General features: G+C 38.5%; 1 protein-coding gene across 1 annotated transcript in view; it reads left to right on the forward strand.

Annotated features, from left to right (window-relative positions):
- Positions 1-14,790, forward strand: part of LOC143851533 (Metallopeptidase M24 family protein) — a 38,526-nt gene extending 23,736 nt beyond the window's left edge. Inside the window, exons 8-16 of the mRNA XM_077361000.1 lie at positions 33-75; positions 2,356-2,439; positions 4,078-4,119; positions 4,322-4,392; positions 8,898-8,951; positions 9,081-9,186; positions 9,336-9,404; positions 11,569-11,712; positions 14,524-14,790. Of these exons, the coding sequence (XP_077217115.1) occupies positions 33-75; positions 2,356-2,439; positions 4,078-4,119; positions 4,322-4,392; positions 8,898-8,951; positions 9,081-9,186; positions 9,336-9,404; positions 11,569-11,712; positions 14,524-14,655 (745 nt within the window). The 3' untranslated portion in view covers positions 14,656-14,790. The remainder of the gene's footprint in view (positions 1-32; positions 76-2,355; positions 2,440-4,077; positions 4,120-4,321; positions 4,393-8,897; positions 8,952-9,080; positions 9,187-9,335; positions 9,405-11,568; positions 11,713-14,523) is intronic.
- Positions 14,791-15,594: the final 804 nt, after the last annotated feature.

The following is a 15,594-nucleotide window of genomic DNA, read 5'->3' on the forward strand; positions in this document are numbered from 1 at the left end:
TTCTAACATCTAAACGGCATCTTGCTTTGCAGTTCTGTTCTTCATTATGGGCATGCTGCTGCTCCAAATGACCGGGTATGTTATTTCTTGGTTTCCTTAAAGCTTGAATATACTTGATTTTTACTATTCTTTACTATGTTTCTGCATTTATTATATTATGACTCGGTGACTCCCGGTGGATCCTTGAGCATGAGGTATGCATTCTAGTATTTCGGAATTATAGAAATGAAATTTTGTGTCATGAACGATATCCAAATTTGCTACTTAATATGCTTTGATATTTAATTTAGTAACATTCAATTTGACATGCATACATAGTGGTAGCTTATATCTGCGCCCCTATTTTTTAAAACGATAAGAATGCCCTTTCTACTCGCTTTTCTGGATTAATTATTGGTTTGGGGCAGTCAACCAGTATCCCTCTTTTTTTTTCACAAGACAGATAATATTTTTCTCAATCCCATACTTCTGCAAAAATTATTGTATGCAAATCTTTGAGAACAAACCTCATTTCTATACAGATCCATTTAGTCATACATGGCTATAAGCATAAGTCACAGAAGTGGATGTTAGGAACACACAGTGAGAAGTCTTGATAATGAACCAGTTATCTTGACGGGCCTGATGTAAACAACAACGGTCTGGAAGGACCATGGGACTTGCTCCTTCTTGATGTGAATGAAGAAAGAAAAAAAGCGACTCCCTCCACCCCCCCCCCCCCCCCCCCCCCCCCCCCCTCCCTCTCTCTCTCTCTCTCTCTCTCTCTCTCTCCATTGTTTAGAGACATCTAGATGATTTGCTGCTCATCATCTTTAAAAATTGTTTCTGATTGACATATTGGAGAAAATGAAGCTTAACACCTTCTTGATGAGCTTGGGTGGGTTGGCTGTTTCTTGGGTAGCTTACATCTTGATATTTCTTCTTTTGCCTTCATGTTATCACTTATTTCCTGTTCCTTTGGAGTATATTTTGTGTTCCTCTTGAGTTTCTTGTTGGATTTATTAATTCGTTTGAGGTCTACTGGAAGGATTGTGTGACGAGCTCCTTCTTGATGAAAATGAAGAAAGAAAGAAAAAAGTACAAATGGATGGATCAGAGGTAAATTTATCCTTCAATTTATTATCAACTGGGGCGGCTTTCATGAAAATTTTCCAAACAAAACAACATATATTAGTCGGAAAGTCCCCCAAATGAAGCTCGGCACCTTTTTCTGGCTCCTTATTCCTCACCAAATTCCATGCAGACTTCGTAGAAAAATTACCTGAGTTATCAAGTGACGAAATTAGTTTATCTTCTCGATAAGAAAGCTTCACCGTGGAAGTATTAATGGCATCTATGACTCCTTGCGGAAATAGTTGTCCACAAGAGAAAGATTCCATTCACCTGTGCTATTTATCACTTCCTTTACTTGGAGCATCAACTTTGTTCTTTCATGCTTTGTGCATGAGCCAGATATTCAATCTGCGATTAGAGATGACCTTTTTGTGTGCAGATACAAAGGAAAAATCCTGTTTGCATGGCCTGTGCCTCGGTCTTGAATCCTTTGCTTTATCTTTTTCATCCAAGGTTTAAAATTTCGGTTTAGTTGACTTTAGAAGCTGGCTGCAAAAAAAAAAAAAAAACTCCTCCCAAAGCAACTATCGGATAATCAAAAGGCAATCGTAAGAGGTCGAGTATGGCTGTCAGGAAATCAAATCAAGGTGATTGTTGTCATATCTTGCGTTTGCTACGCATAGATATTTAAGTGAGAAAGCAGAAGATACAGGTTGAAACCAAAATTTTGGCGTGGAAAAAATATTTTGTTAAAATCCGAAAAAAAATCTTGGCAAAAAATGAAATTTTGAAAAAATTAGAAAATATAAAATGCCGAAATTTCTGCCAAAATTACCGAAATTCCGAAATTACTTGGGCCGACAATGAAATGTTATTCCAGTATCTCTTGCACGGTGCCAGAAATATGGTGTCTTTTGGTTTTGGGTGTATTGTTTCGTGCTGCTGGCAGAGTGATGTGTTTGATGATCTCATGCCGTGTGGTATGATTTTCATCTTTCTAGGCGATGAGGGTGGTTTGTGCTTTTTATGAACTGAAAAGCTGATCAAACATGTTTTTTTAATCTCAAAGATGCTAATTCAGCAGGCTCTTTGGTAATCATGAGAGAGTAGTTCCTTGACAATTTCATGCCACTTGGATAGCGAACTTTACTGCCTGGTGGACTGTAGCTAGTTTTTGCTTTTCTGACTCTTTTAAAATTGCCAGACTTCAGATCTTCAACCATTGTAGACAACTCCTATGAAATGCGGGTAATATTCTAGCTAAATTTATATCTTTAATTTGTCCTTCCTTCTTTTATGCAGACCCTAGATAATGGAGACATGGCATTGCTAGATATGGGAGCTGAATACCATTTTTATGGTTCTGACATAACTTGCTCTTTCCCTGTGAGTGTTTCTGTATGGTTTATCTGATTCTTTTTTTTTTTGACCGAAACCATTATTCTATATTCTATGCTTTAATTCACGCTAAAGGTTCCATTAGGCATAGATGCTTACAATAGCGCATGCCAGTGTGCTGAGTTTTTTATTTTTACTTCTACTACGAGGCATTATTCATTTACATGTGAATGAAAGACAAATTCTTCTCCTTGAATCAGGTTTCATAACTTCTAACTTTGGGTTATTCCAATATCCAACTTTAATCAGGCATGTATTGCACTTTCCTATGAAGTAGTAAGTTAGTAACTAAAAGTGGCCTAGTTAGCATAATTTAGTCACGGGCACTCTTGGGCATATTCTGGGTATATCGGCTTGTTGTTGATAGTGACCTTAACAAACCATATACGTTGAAGTGTATTGGTGCACAAATCAAGCAAATATTTAATTTATCTATCTAGTCGATGAACTTCCTTAACTATGCAGGTTAAATATTTTCATTTCATCATGACTTTTAAGCTGCAAACCAGTGTAAAACCTCATCAATGAACAATCTTTGTGTGCGCCATGAAGTGCTGTATTCTCTAAGTCTGTTATTGCGTATTGGTGGAAGGTATAATTAGATTTGATTCTATGGCTCTGTATAGGCCATAGATGGACATAACTGGAACTGAGTCGGATCATCTCAGATTGGATGGTATGTGAGACGATTGTGCATATTAGCATGATGAATCTGATCGTCACAGATTGCCACTTCTTTACTTTGAAATGGTAAATGGAATTTTTATTTGTTCACAGAGTTCTACTGGTGGTGGCTACTCTGTTGAATTCTTTACTTTGAAAAGGTAAATAGAAATTTTTGGTATAATCCAGGATAAAAGATTGTGAATGAGAAGTTTACCATTTATGACCTTGGAGGGGTATCTTTCTCTACTTGGCATGAAAGGTTTTTCTTACTATCCAAACGATGACAATGGTAAATAATCTATCATTGGATGATTATTGCATGAAACAATCCCCAAAACTAATCAAATAACAGAACTAGGTCAGAAAGAAAGAGATTAAGCAAGATTAAATTCACATGGACAACAAAATATCATAACTAAATTTGCTAATTTTCGTGGTGAACGGGGCTCAATAGGGCACACTATTTTACATTAGCATGATGCTCCATTCGCCTTTGGGTTTTCTTTTTGATCATGGTTGACCCTCTTCTTCTTCTCTCAAATCATCTTTGTTCAGTAATGGGCTTGTTCATTAACTTTGCTTGCATCACAAAGCAGTTGATCTCTTCTGTCAACAATCCCTATTGGTCTACTAGACATAATTTCAAAGCAATAAAAGCACTTGTACCTACATGAAAATTGACTACTTGCATAGACATGTTTTTATATCATGCTATATTTGTAATCTCAATGGCATTTCATGGCTTATAGTTTTCTTTGTATCTTCTTATAGTATCTTAGTACTATAATATTTATATATGCCTAGTAAAAAGTAGAAGCGGTTTATATGTATTGCAAATGTGGAAATCATCTTAGTTTCTTCTGCTTGATTTAGGGTATTCTGTTAGTTTGTGGGGCATAATTTCCTATTTATTTTATTATTATTTTCTTATAAAAATGATTCCATTTGCATATAATGCAGGTTAATGGTAAATTTACAAGCGATCAATGCATTATTTATGATGTAAGTATTTCAATTTTTGAAATAGTTTTTACATATACACATTTCTCTCTCAAATTCAATTCCTGTGAAATTTATGAAGGATTCAACCAAATGCATGGTTTGGTTCACGTTTCCCTATTGTGTATTTCCTTATATTAAGAGCTCCACTTTCTATCCGTAGACTCTTTCCTTTTGTTTTAAATATGATATCACTTCCTCGCAGGCTGTCCTTAAGGCTCACAATGCTGTTATATCTACGATGAGACCTGGAATTAGCTGGATAGACATGCACAAGTAAGGTTGATAGGTTCCATATTCCTCGAAAATCATGCGAATGATGTGAATACTTAACCCAGTGCATTGAAATTCCATCTTTACGCTTTCTGCTCTCAAATTTCTCTTTAAGAAGAAAGTTAACCTATATCTGCCATATTTATGTTCTTCCTATATTAGTTAAGTATCACAGATGCTATCCATCAAGAGTTAATTTTTATTTCTTGTCAATTATGCACAAAATGGAAATAACAATGATCCTCTGTATGCATGTGTAAGTAGAAATATAAAGTACGGACAGAGATATAGTTGCAAATTATAGTTGTTATGTTAGGGTGGTGGATGCCATATGTGGTACAGGCAAACAAGATCCTTGGAGGGAGAGAGAGTTGGTCTCTTCTTATGTAGGGCATCTTATGTAGGGCAGGTTTAAACAATGATTTTCGATTTTTCTGTCCGAACTAAGGGGCTCTTGTGCATCGGTGAGACACCAACAGTTTCCACTGCATCAGTCGGAGATTTGATGAAGTGTTGGAGCTTGACAAGCCTAGTAACTTTGGTTGTAGCTTAATCGAAGGGTGGGAGTTTGTCTCAAAGGGTGGGTGTTCGTCAAAAGCTCTGTCAGCCCGCCGGAACACTTGAGGCTGCATGTGGAGGTCTTGGAGGCAGAATTTTGGGTTGAGGTATTCATGGAAGGGGCACAATAGCAAGAAGAAGAAAGGGATCTGAAACGGGGGTCTGGTGGAGAAGAAGGGAGTAGGAGGGTGGTTAAAGAATACGGTGACATGTCTTGGGTGGGGCTTAGTGGAGAGGGCTAGGTTGGCGGTGATGTAAGTTTTGTGATACCATGTTTTAGAATGGGGCCCACGAGTGCGGAGTCCTCTCAGACTGAATCACATGGCAGGGTGGAGAAGACACAGAAGAGGTGTATATGAATCCCCCTGGCCTTCTGTTTCAGAGGGAGGAAGTGAAGGTGTGTTGCCTTCGTAAGTCTACATATTATCTGAAGCAGTCACCACGAGCATGATGTCACCGTTTTAACAGGGTGATACATTACATGTGCTTTCAGCAATGTCAAATGCTAATCTGATTATTCTGTTTTCATTCACTGGAGCAGCTCTGGCCAAATTATTATTATGGCACATGTTAATGACATTATTCTCAATGGAGATGATACCTCCTTCATGACCTATGTGAAAGGGTAGCTTGGTCGTATCCTTTAGGTTAAAGAATTTGGCGAGTGGCGACTTGAAGTTCTTTCTGGATCTTGTGGTAGCTCGATCTAGAAAAGCGATCTTTTTCTAATAGAAAAATTTGTCCTTGAGCACTTGAATGACATTGAAATCCGAGGGTGCAAATCCTCTCATTTTCCCATGGTATGAATCTCCTCTAGATCTTCAGTAGTACCAATGTCTAGTGAGTCTTCTGATCTACCCGACTATTAACTTGACCAGATAACCTTTACTGTCAGCATGGTTAGATACTTTATGCATGCTCCTCGTTCTCCACATGTAGTTGTTCATCACATCCCTGATACAGATCCTTGTTCTACTTTTGGATATTTTGCCTTCCTAGGCAGGGGGATCTAGTTTCATGGAGGAGCAAGAAGTAGTCTCTTGTTTCTGGCTCCGGTGTGGAATTGAACTCTAGGGTTGTGTCTCTTGGAACATGTGAGCTTCTGTGGTTTTCTTCTCTGATATTTGAGTTAGGATTTTCCACTGGTTGCCCTATACCCGTTCCTTGTGACAATAAAGCTGATATCTTCATTTCCTCTAACACTGTCCTTCATGAGCGAACCAAACATATTGAAGTTGATGTTCACTTGTTAGGGAGAAGCTCAGTGTTGGGTCTCTAATGATTCTTTATGGTCCCTCGTCAAATCAGTTTCTTACATTTTTACTAAGGTCGTAGGGCCTACTCTTCTTCAAGATACTTTTGTCAAGTTGGGCATGTTTGATCTATATGCTCCAGCTTGAGGGGGGCATTGTTAGGTGTATATAGAGAGTAGTGATGTAGGTTAGTGTTTTTTATGTCCTTTATTTGGCTCACCCTCATTAAGGCATTTCTGTCATTGTAATATGTTGTCTATGTTAATATAAGGCAAAGGAGGTCTCTTGTCTCCTCGAGCATTTCACATATATTTCTCTACTCTTTTTCTTCATCTCTTCAACTTCTCTTCCTTTTCTTCCCATCATCATCATCATCGTCATCATCATCATCATTGATCTATCCAGGGAACTTTTGTTGGTGTTGTTAATTTTTTTTTTAAAGAAAAAGTGGTTTGATTAAAAACTAGTGGAGATCAGAGGCCATGAGAGGAGAATTTGGGAGAGAGAGACTTAAGTTAGTTGGGATCAGAATTTGGGATCAGAAGCCAAGTAACTTTTGTTGGCGTTGTTAATTGAGGTCTCTTTTTCTTGTCAGGTTACCTTGGGTGATGGGGCATATTGTGTCCTCCAGTAAGGCTTTTGCAGATTTGTGTCCCTCCCATTGTCTTTGCTTTTTTCTGGACTGCCAACCTTGATAAGATCCTTTTTGTAGATCATTTTATCCATCGTCAACATATTGTAGTCAACCACTACTCAATGTGTTTGGTAGATGCAGTGTATGTGGAACTGTGGATCATCTCTTAATCAACTATGTTGTGGCCTCACAGGTCTGGGCCTTTGTTCTTGGCCTCTTTGGGATGTTATGGGTGTTCCCATGATTGATTGATGGTGTTATTGGGTTCTGGACCATTTCATAAGATCCCAAAGGGTGTTCCAAGGTAGGGTTCGATCGGCTAAGGGGATTTGCGCCTTTAATTTTCAGCTCGGTAATTGCCTGGGTTGTTACATCGTAGAGATTTGTGGGTATTTTGATCGTGATCTTAGAGTTTGGGATTGCATTTTTTTTTAATGAAAGGAGATCTTGGGATTGCTATTGAGATGACTCTGTTTCGGTTGATAGGTCGGCTCGTAGATAGTGGAATCTGCTGGCTGTGTTCACTGTGGGCACTTGCAATCTTCAAATCAGCTTGGGTGATGGGGCTTTGTGGCATTCATTTAGGCTTTCGCAGATTCTTGCTTCCTTCCTTGTCCATGCCTTATGTTGAGCTCTCGGCCTGTATAAGTTCCTTATTGGGGACCACCTGATCCGTCGTCATTGGATTTATAGTCAATCATTGCTCAATGTCTGGGAGGGAGGGAGGGAGGGAGGCTGTGGTATCTTTATCCAGTGGCCAACCTCTAGGTCTTATGGAAGGAAAGAAATAGAAAGTGTACTAAGGTAGGGTTTGATCGTCCAAGGCGAGCGTGGTTATTGCCTGGGTTGTTGTGTCGAAGAGTTTTGTGGGTGTCCCGATGGCTGGTCTTAGAAGACCTTCCGATTGCTATGGATATAGCTTAGTTTCCATCGATAGAATTGCATGCTCGAGGCCGGCTAGGACTATGAACTCCAACTTGACCAAGATTTTGGCACTCCGCGACTAGGTTACACGGTGGGCCGATTTGACATTTGAGTTGTTCATTGATGGTGATTCCAAAAATCTGATCCAGTGGGCATGCCACCCTACTAGAGCCCCTTGGATATTTTTGGAACTGATTGAGAAGGTTGATGATTGCCTCGCTGGTTGAGAGATCGTTTTCCACCGTCTGGCAGTCGATAAATGAGCGGGCAGATGCTCTCACGAGAGAGGGTGCCCGACACCCGTCCATGGTCATTTTGTAGGATCCCTCCTAGGGCTTTTTTCCCGAGGGAGGGACCTCCTTGGTTTGTCCTCGACCTTTTGTAGGACCTCCTTGGTCCGAGCTCTAGGTGTCTCGGATGTGCTCATGGGAGAGAGTGTCTGACACCCATCCTTTAGTCATTTTAGAGGATCCACTCTAGGCATTGGGGCTTTTTTTTCATCGGTCCGAGGTTTTGGTGTCTTGTTTTTTAATTTTTTCTTTCCGTCATTCAACACAATGCGATATACCATATCTCCATTACTAGATCGAGTTACTTTCTTAGAACACAGGAAAACTTTGGCCCAACATAGAGTATAAATTATAGAGATGATTGATCTGATAACACATAATTTGAAAATTTCCATCCAAAGGGACATTCCCAAAAGTTGGGGCTGAGACGATCAAATTATGTGTCAGATCGAAAAAAATAAGTGACCTCAAAAATTGAATAACTTTCACCTTGCTATAAACAGGTTTGAAGGAACCTCTGAAATTGAAAAAAATCTACCTTAAGCTAATACCTTTAGAACCAAGTGAGAGGATCACATTGTATAACCCTCTAATGAGGAAGTTCAAGAGTCAAATCTCGTTGTATAATATAACATATTTCAGCCCTCCTGAATCAACTTTACCTACTAAACAAAAAAGACAGGCATTGCAACCTTTGAAAGCTTATATTGATTTTGTTCTTCACATGCCTTAAAAAAACTAGCTGCTGTATTGGTTTACAGATCATGTGATCCGTGATATCTTTTTTTACGGCACTGTTGTGCATGTTGACTCCGAAGTTTTTTTTATTCTTAAGATTCATGGTTTCAGACTAGCTGAGGAAATCATGCTTGAGTCACTGAAGACAGGGGGGCTTATTAGCGGGTATGTACTTTTGAAATCTAATTTCATTTCATCACACAGTTATGTACTTTGGAATCTAATATCAATTCATTACAAAGTATTAGAAGGCAATAATTAGTTAGAATTGTTTGTTGTGGATTTTGGATATAGCAATGTTGACGATATGATGGCTGAAAGATTGGGTGCTATTTTCATGCCCCATGGTCTTGGGCACTTCCTTGGGATCGATACCCATGATCCAGGAGGCTATGCTAAGGTTCGTAATTAATGCTTTTATACCTTTTTCTTGTCTTTTTATATCAGAGCAGTGTATCCTTTTGTTTTGAATGGTGAGAGCAATGTATCTTCTTTCACTTGTTATTTGTATTTTCTCCTAGTGACAACTAAATATTACTTAACTTACAGGGAATGGAGAGGCCAAAAGAACCGGGTTTAAGGTCTTTGCGGACCATTAGAGAACTTCAAGAGGGCATGGTTAGTATCGGTTTTATACCCAACAGTATTGTAATTCTAAACCAAATTTACAGCACATTTCAGTAAGGGAGAATATCTTGTTTGACGAGATAATTATTATGTGGATTGTTATGAGAATGAGGATTCCATCTTGGACAATAAAGCCATGCTACGCCATATATTATCCCTTAATACCAACGGCATTGCTCATCATTTTTAAGTTCTTTCCAAAGCAGAACAGGTCCTCTTGGTTTGTAACTCAAATCAAACCACTAAGAGAAGTTAAACAAATCTATAATTTAACTTAGGATTGCAAATTTTGCAACTATACTTTAGCATGCACATGGAATACAGCCAACACGTGAGCTGCATCAGTTTAGTGGTGATATGACGTCCATTGTTTCAGGAGTCAATAGTTGAGTTAATCACATCAGATTCAATTGAACAACACTCTTGCACAATCACATTATTCAACTTAAGCTGCCTTGTCAATCTGTTTTAATGTACTTTTAAGATCTAAAAGCTTATAAAGTGTACATAGTTTTCTCAAAAAGCTATATTAAGTGTAACTAATCTAATCTTATACAAGTTTGTAGTTTTCTCATACAGCTATATTAAAGCAACAAACCTAATTAATCTTATATGAGTTTTACACTTATACACCAAAAACCCTTTTAAACATTATGTTCCATATTATAATTTTTTATAATATAAAAATATATTTTAACATCCCATCCAGCTTGCACGTGTTTATTAGGATATAGATATTTGAATGGAACATCTGTAGCATATTCATTTTCTATATGTTGCTACATTTTAAATATGTGAAATATGGTACTAAAACGGGTTTTTAACATCTGTAGCATATTCATTTTCTATATGTTGCTACATTTTAAATATGTGAAATATGGTACTAAAGCGGATTTTTAGCATAGAGATTGGATCCCTCAACCTACGGACGAACACCTAGAAGTCATGGAGGCCATGGAGGCCCGTCACTCCGAATTGTGGATCAACATCTACTTTAGGTATTCGTCTCACGCCTTATCCTAGAGGTGGTTCTTATGGACCTTTTATGTCTAAATTCAGGACTGCTCATTCCTCACTGCTTTGTCCCTCCAACTTCTATTGGTGAGGTGTCTAATTTGTGAACACAAGACTTATTTTGCAATGATCTGTTAGTGTCAGATTGTCATCAGATTAGTGTAGAACGCTTTATCCTTTAGATTAGTGATCAGATGAGTAATCTTCTATTATCTCTTGCATGGGTGATATACTGATGTGCATTTGACGGAGCATTTCATTAAAGAGTCAGGTATCCATCGTTTCTTTCTCCAGACATTGGGTCTCATATTATCGTGGCAGATGGTACTTTGCTTTTCATCTCTCACTTATGATCAGCATCATGTTTTCACATTTTGGTTATCTTTCTCTTCTCAGTGTTTTTGCTGTTCCCAGCAAACAAACGAACCTGTTTCTCAGTTCAGTGATCAATTTCATTGTTTCTTTGTCTTTACTCCTTCCATTGTCGTTTTTAAGGATTTGTGTTCGGAAAGAACACTCACTGAAGTTACTTGAAATGGTAACATATGCCAGTTCTTCAGGCCACTCGTTCAAGTGCTCTACAACAGTTAGCCACATCAGTGCCAATGCCTTGGTTTGTTCTGGCATTTGGTGCTAGCCACACATTTTCTTTGTTGGTGATAGTTCTCTAATCTGGTTAATGTGGCGTGTGTATGTGATCTAGACTGTTCCATCAAGTGAGCGGCATCATGGATGGACCACAGTCCAAACATCACACCAATCGTGTGATCCTAACCATCCGATCACAAGACTTTTGAGTGGCGCAAATGCTCAGTTGAGTACGTTTTTTTGTTGTTCCAAATGGTAAATGGTCCACATTAAATGGATAGAAGACCTCTAGTAGCAGGGTTAAGGCAACATTTTTTTGTTCCAAATGGGGTTCACAAGATTAACAGTTTAGATCATCAAAAAGAAAAATAATAAGCAAAGATAAGCTACAACAGTGTGAATAAATGATGATTGTAATCCTTTAGACCTTATCTTACTGCTATTTTTTAGTCAGAAAAACGATATGAAGTTGTAATTTTTTTCCTAATGCTATTATCTTGTTGCTTATCTTCCAACTCAGAAAGTGTGCTTGAAATGCACTTCTGTATTACAGGTAATAACAGTGGAGCCCGGGTGCTACTTCATCGATGCTCTGCTGGAGCCAGCCATGAAAAATTCAACTACTTCAAAGTTCTTTAATCATAAAGAGATCTGCAGATTTAAAAACTTTGGCGGAGTCCGAATTGAAAGTGATGTGGTATGAACCTTACTGAACTTCTGTTCAACATCAACATGTAGCAGAGATGAAATTAACATTCTTTAATAGCTGAAGCTGCAAAATAATTCTGTCTAATTTACCAAAACGACTTCCACAATGCTTCACAATATCTTTGATCTATTGTGCATATTATTTGATGGTTCTACACGCACAGTCACAAATATCTCCTATATTTTTAAATATCATGTTATTTAGCAATTTTTTGATAAAATTAAAAATCCATCGTGATATCTTCGTACTTTATATTTTTTATCACAAAAATATTGCAATAAATTCATGAGCTTATTTCGTCTTGATTTTGTTCTTAAATTTATATTTTAATTTTTAATTTTTCAGTTTATTCGTGATACAAACCCGAAAAGAACAAAAGAAAACTTAAACTATCCTAAGTTACACCCTTCCTGATATATATAGGGAAAAGTGAGTATGGTTGGCCGACCATATAAGCTTATATGTCCGGTCGGCCAAAAAACAATGGGGTCCACATTGTTGGGGTGATCCAAAGATAGGGTGTCCACAAAAAATCAGCTCCATTGGATCATCCTAACCCTTCCATTTATGGAGGCGAAAAATGGGTAGATTTGTGGAAAATTATACCCGTCCATTTTAACCATACCAAATCCAAGGGTTAGGATGATCCTATACCCGTCCATTTTAACCAACCCAAATCCAAGGACCTTTTCATGTTCTTCAAGGTATTGTTTGCTGCTGCAAACTGTACATATTCTTCATCTTTAGGAGATATTTTTTGGGGCACGGGGAGCCTTTCTTGCAAGTTTGAATCTCTGCCCAAAGGTGTAAATAGGGGCCTTGAATTATTGTGCTAGGAGTCTACAATTGCTTTCTATAAAGCACAATCATTTGCATGCCACGCCTCATAGGGTGGATTCTCCCAATCTTGGGTTTGTATTTCTTCAAGAATGTTCTCTCACCTGTTCCCTTCACAGATTCATTAGGTCATAAAACCATTCATTCAAGAAGATCTACAATGCCCTACGCTTAGGCAATGTGAAGGATTAACCTTTCCAAAGGAGGTAGTTATCATTATTGAGTTTGGTAGTGGCAGGGTGAGATGGAGTAGGGAAAAGGAGGGAATGGGTTCCATTTGAATGGAATGGGAAAGACAGGAATCTTTTGAAAGAATTACAATAATGGATAAACAGGGTATAGAAAGGAAGAGGAGAATAAGGGCCCTTTCGCAGTGGAGTTGGAGTTTGAAAGAGGGCCTTTTCGCAGTGGAGTTGGAGTTTGAAAGATCAACAGATGGAAGAAGATGGAGTTTTGGGTTTTGCTATGTTACGAAGGGTGTGCATGGTTTGGTGATGAATTTTGTAGGGATGGTGCTAACTTGCACCTTTCTTTTAAGCTGGATGCTAAAATGCACGTAACTTAAGTAAAAGATGAGACCTATCTTTATGTTTAAACACGTTGCACTTAAATACTAATGTGAGCCTCCAGTGAGGTGCACATTAGCAAAGAGAAGATAAAAGCAAGAGGGCAGAAAGAAAATGCTCTGTCGAAGGTTAGGAGATGGGAAGATTAAGATAGGAAAATGGAAAGATGTAGGGTTCTAAGAGGGAGAAGTGAAGATGTAGGGTTTTAAGAGGGAGAAGTGGTAGATCTAGGGTTTCGAATGTAAAGGGAAGGAGGAGGGTTCAAACTTCACAGAAAGAGAAGTGAAGGATATAAGAAAGAATCCATGATAGGATTGAAGTAGATTAAATGCCTCTTTGAAAGATGGGATCCTTGCCCATAGTGTGAGATCTTGATGCTCATCAGCTCTGATACCATATAAAGTAGGGGTGCAATTCGGGTCGGGTTGAGGCCAACCCGAACCCAACCCGAGCAACCATTTATTCAACCCGACCCGACCCGGGTTCCAACCTGACAAGGTTCGACCCGCCCGACCCGAGGAACCCTTTTTTTCCAACCCGACCTGACCTGAGTTCAGCCCGACCCAACCTGAGATTTAAGCTTAGAAAATAAAATAAAAAACTATTAAAAATGTTGGGTTTCACTCGGGTCAGGTTGCCTAAGCCCTCAACCCGAACTCAACCCAACCCAACTTTTTTTCGGGTTGAACCCGACCCGAGTTGCACCCCTAATATAAAGTTAAACATATGAGATAAAAAGAAAGGAGAAAGATAGAGGAAGAGAGAGAGAGAGAGAGAGAGAGAGAGAGAGAGAGAGAGAGAGAGAGAGAGAGAGAGAGAGAGAGAGGTTAATATGATGGTTTATATGACTTTTATAGTCCCATGTACAATTTCCATATATATCCTTGATGAGGCTATTTTAACCTTTCTAACAATAACTTGAAGAGTGATCTGTGATAGTGTTGAACCAAGGACAAGGTATCAGTTTCAAGACCTCTGGAAACCCAATACATTTGATTTGTTCATGCAGTTATATTATTGGCTTATTTTATTACATGTCTATATTATTACACGCGAGCTTTGGACTTTTATAAAATACAAATATGTTTTTAGATTCATAAGAATTGTCATTATTACACAAATACTGATAGAAACCTAAGTGGGCAAAGCATAATCCTTCACCCAGTGGTGAATAACATCAGCTTTCCTCATTTTTGCCCTATGCGTAATACAAGCAACTAGACTTAATAACTGAATAAAAAGGGAAAGCAGAAAAGCAAAACGAATTATTATAATCTTTCGATATGAAGCATTCATGGTGTTCATGGTAGAACTAGCCAAGAACAAGTGTCATAGTTAAATAAGATGCTATCTTTGTTACTCATGATCTCTGACTGTATTTGTTTCACAATTTCAGCATATTACTTGCAATGGTTGCAAGAACCTCAGTAACTGTCCGCGAGAGAGGTGGGAAATTGAAGCTGTAATGGCAGGTGCACCATGGCCTCTGGACAAGAGTTTCAGCAGAGGTAATATTGGAGAGGGGTGATCTCTGTTAGTTTGCAATCTTCCTGACAGCAATTGTTTATGTATCAGTCGAACTACATCATGATAAAAGATCGATATGACTTACTAGACGTTAAACCAGTGTTTCTCTTGTATCCTTTCTTTATGTTTTTCCTAAGACCGTGTTTATCTGCCATGAAAATTTTTTCTGTGGAATTTTAGTTTGTCAAGTGGTGAGAGAGGGCTAGGGCAGGCGCGTGGGTGCGAGGAGGAGAGACTGCAGGGGGCATGGGTGAAGAGAGTGTGAGAAAAGGCCGGAAAAACAAGGAAAAGGACACTAATCAAAATGGACATAAAATTTTACGCCCATTTTACATCCATTGACATAGACAGTGTAAAGAAAAAAGAAAAGGTGCATCAAACGAGGAAAAGTTGCAAGAACATAGTACAGAGTAAATAGCTTTTGAAGAAGCACAGTTATGTGAAGTTATATGGTGTGTGCACGTATATGCATGATGCATGTAATGTAAGAGAGGGTCATGATCAACACTCTAACATTCAGATCGGAGGGTTAGGATCAACCTATGGAAATGATTTATAGAGGGTTAGGATCAACCCTCCGATCTACAGAGGGTTAGGATCAAGACTCTTAACATTTAGGGAGGGTTAGGATCAACCTATGGAAATGATTTTTGGGGCACAACCTATTTAGGCTATTTAGGCTCTGGCCCATATAATGGGCCATTTGGATCATCCTATGGTATGAAAAAACATGTTAGGGGTCTGAATTAGAACAAACCGTGTTCATTCGTTCAAGAAAATGATACCAAAACATGGGCTATGAAAAAACATGCTAGGCGTCTGAATTAGAGCAAACCATGTTAGGGAAGTGATAAATCATAATGTAACCATATAGACTTGGGGTGCGTATAGCAGTAAGTTATCCCTCCTTTTAATCTCAAAATCTGGTTTTGAAGAGCCT

The sequence above is a fragment of the Tasmannia lanceolata genome, unplaced genomic scaffold (assembly GCF_043159265.1).
Source record: "Tasmannia lanceolata isolate RefF3 unplaced genomic scaffold, GAP_Taslan_0.1 ptg000003l, whole genome shotgun sequence".
In the NCBI taxonomy this organism is placed as follows: Eukaryota; Viridiplantae; Streptophyta; class Magnoliopsida; order Canellales; family Winteraceae; genus Tasmannia; species Tasmannia lanceolata.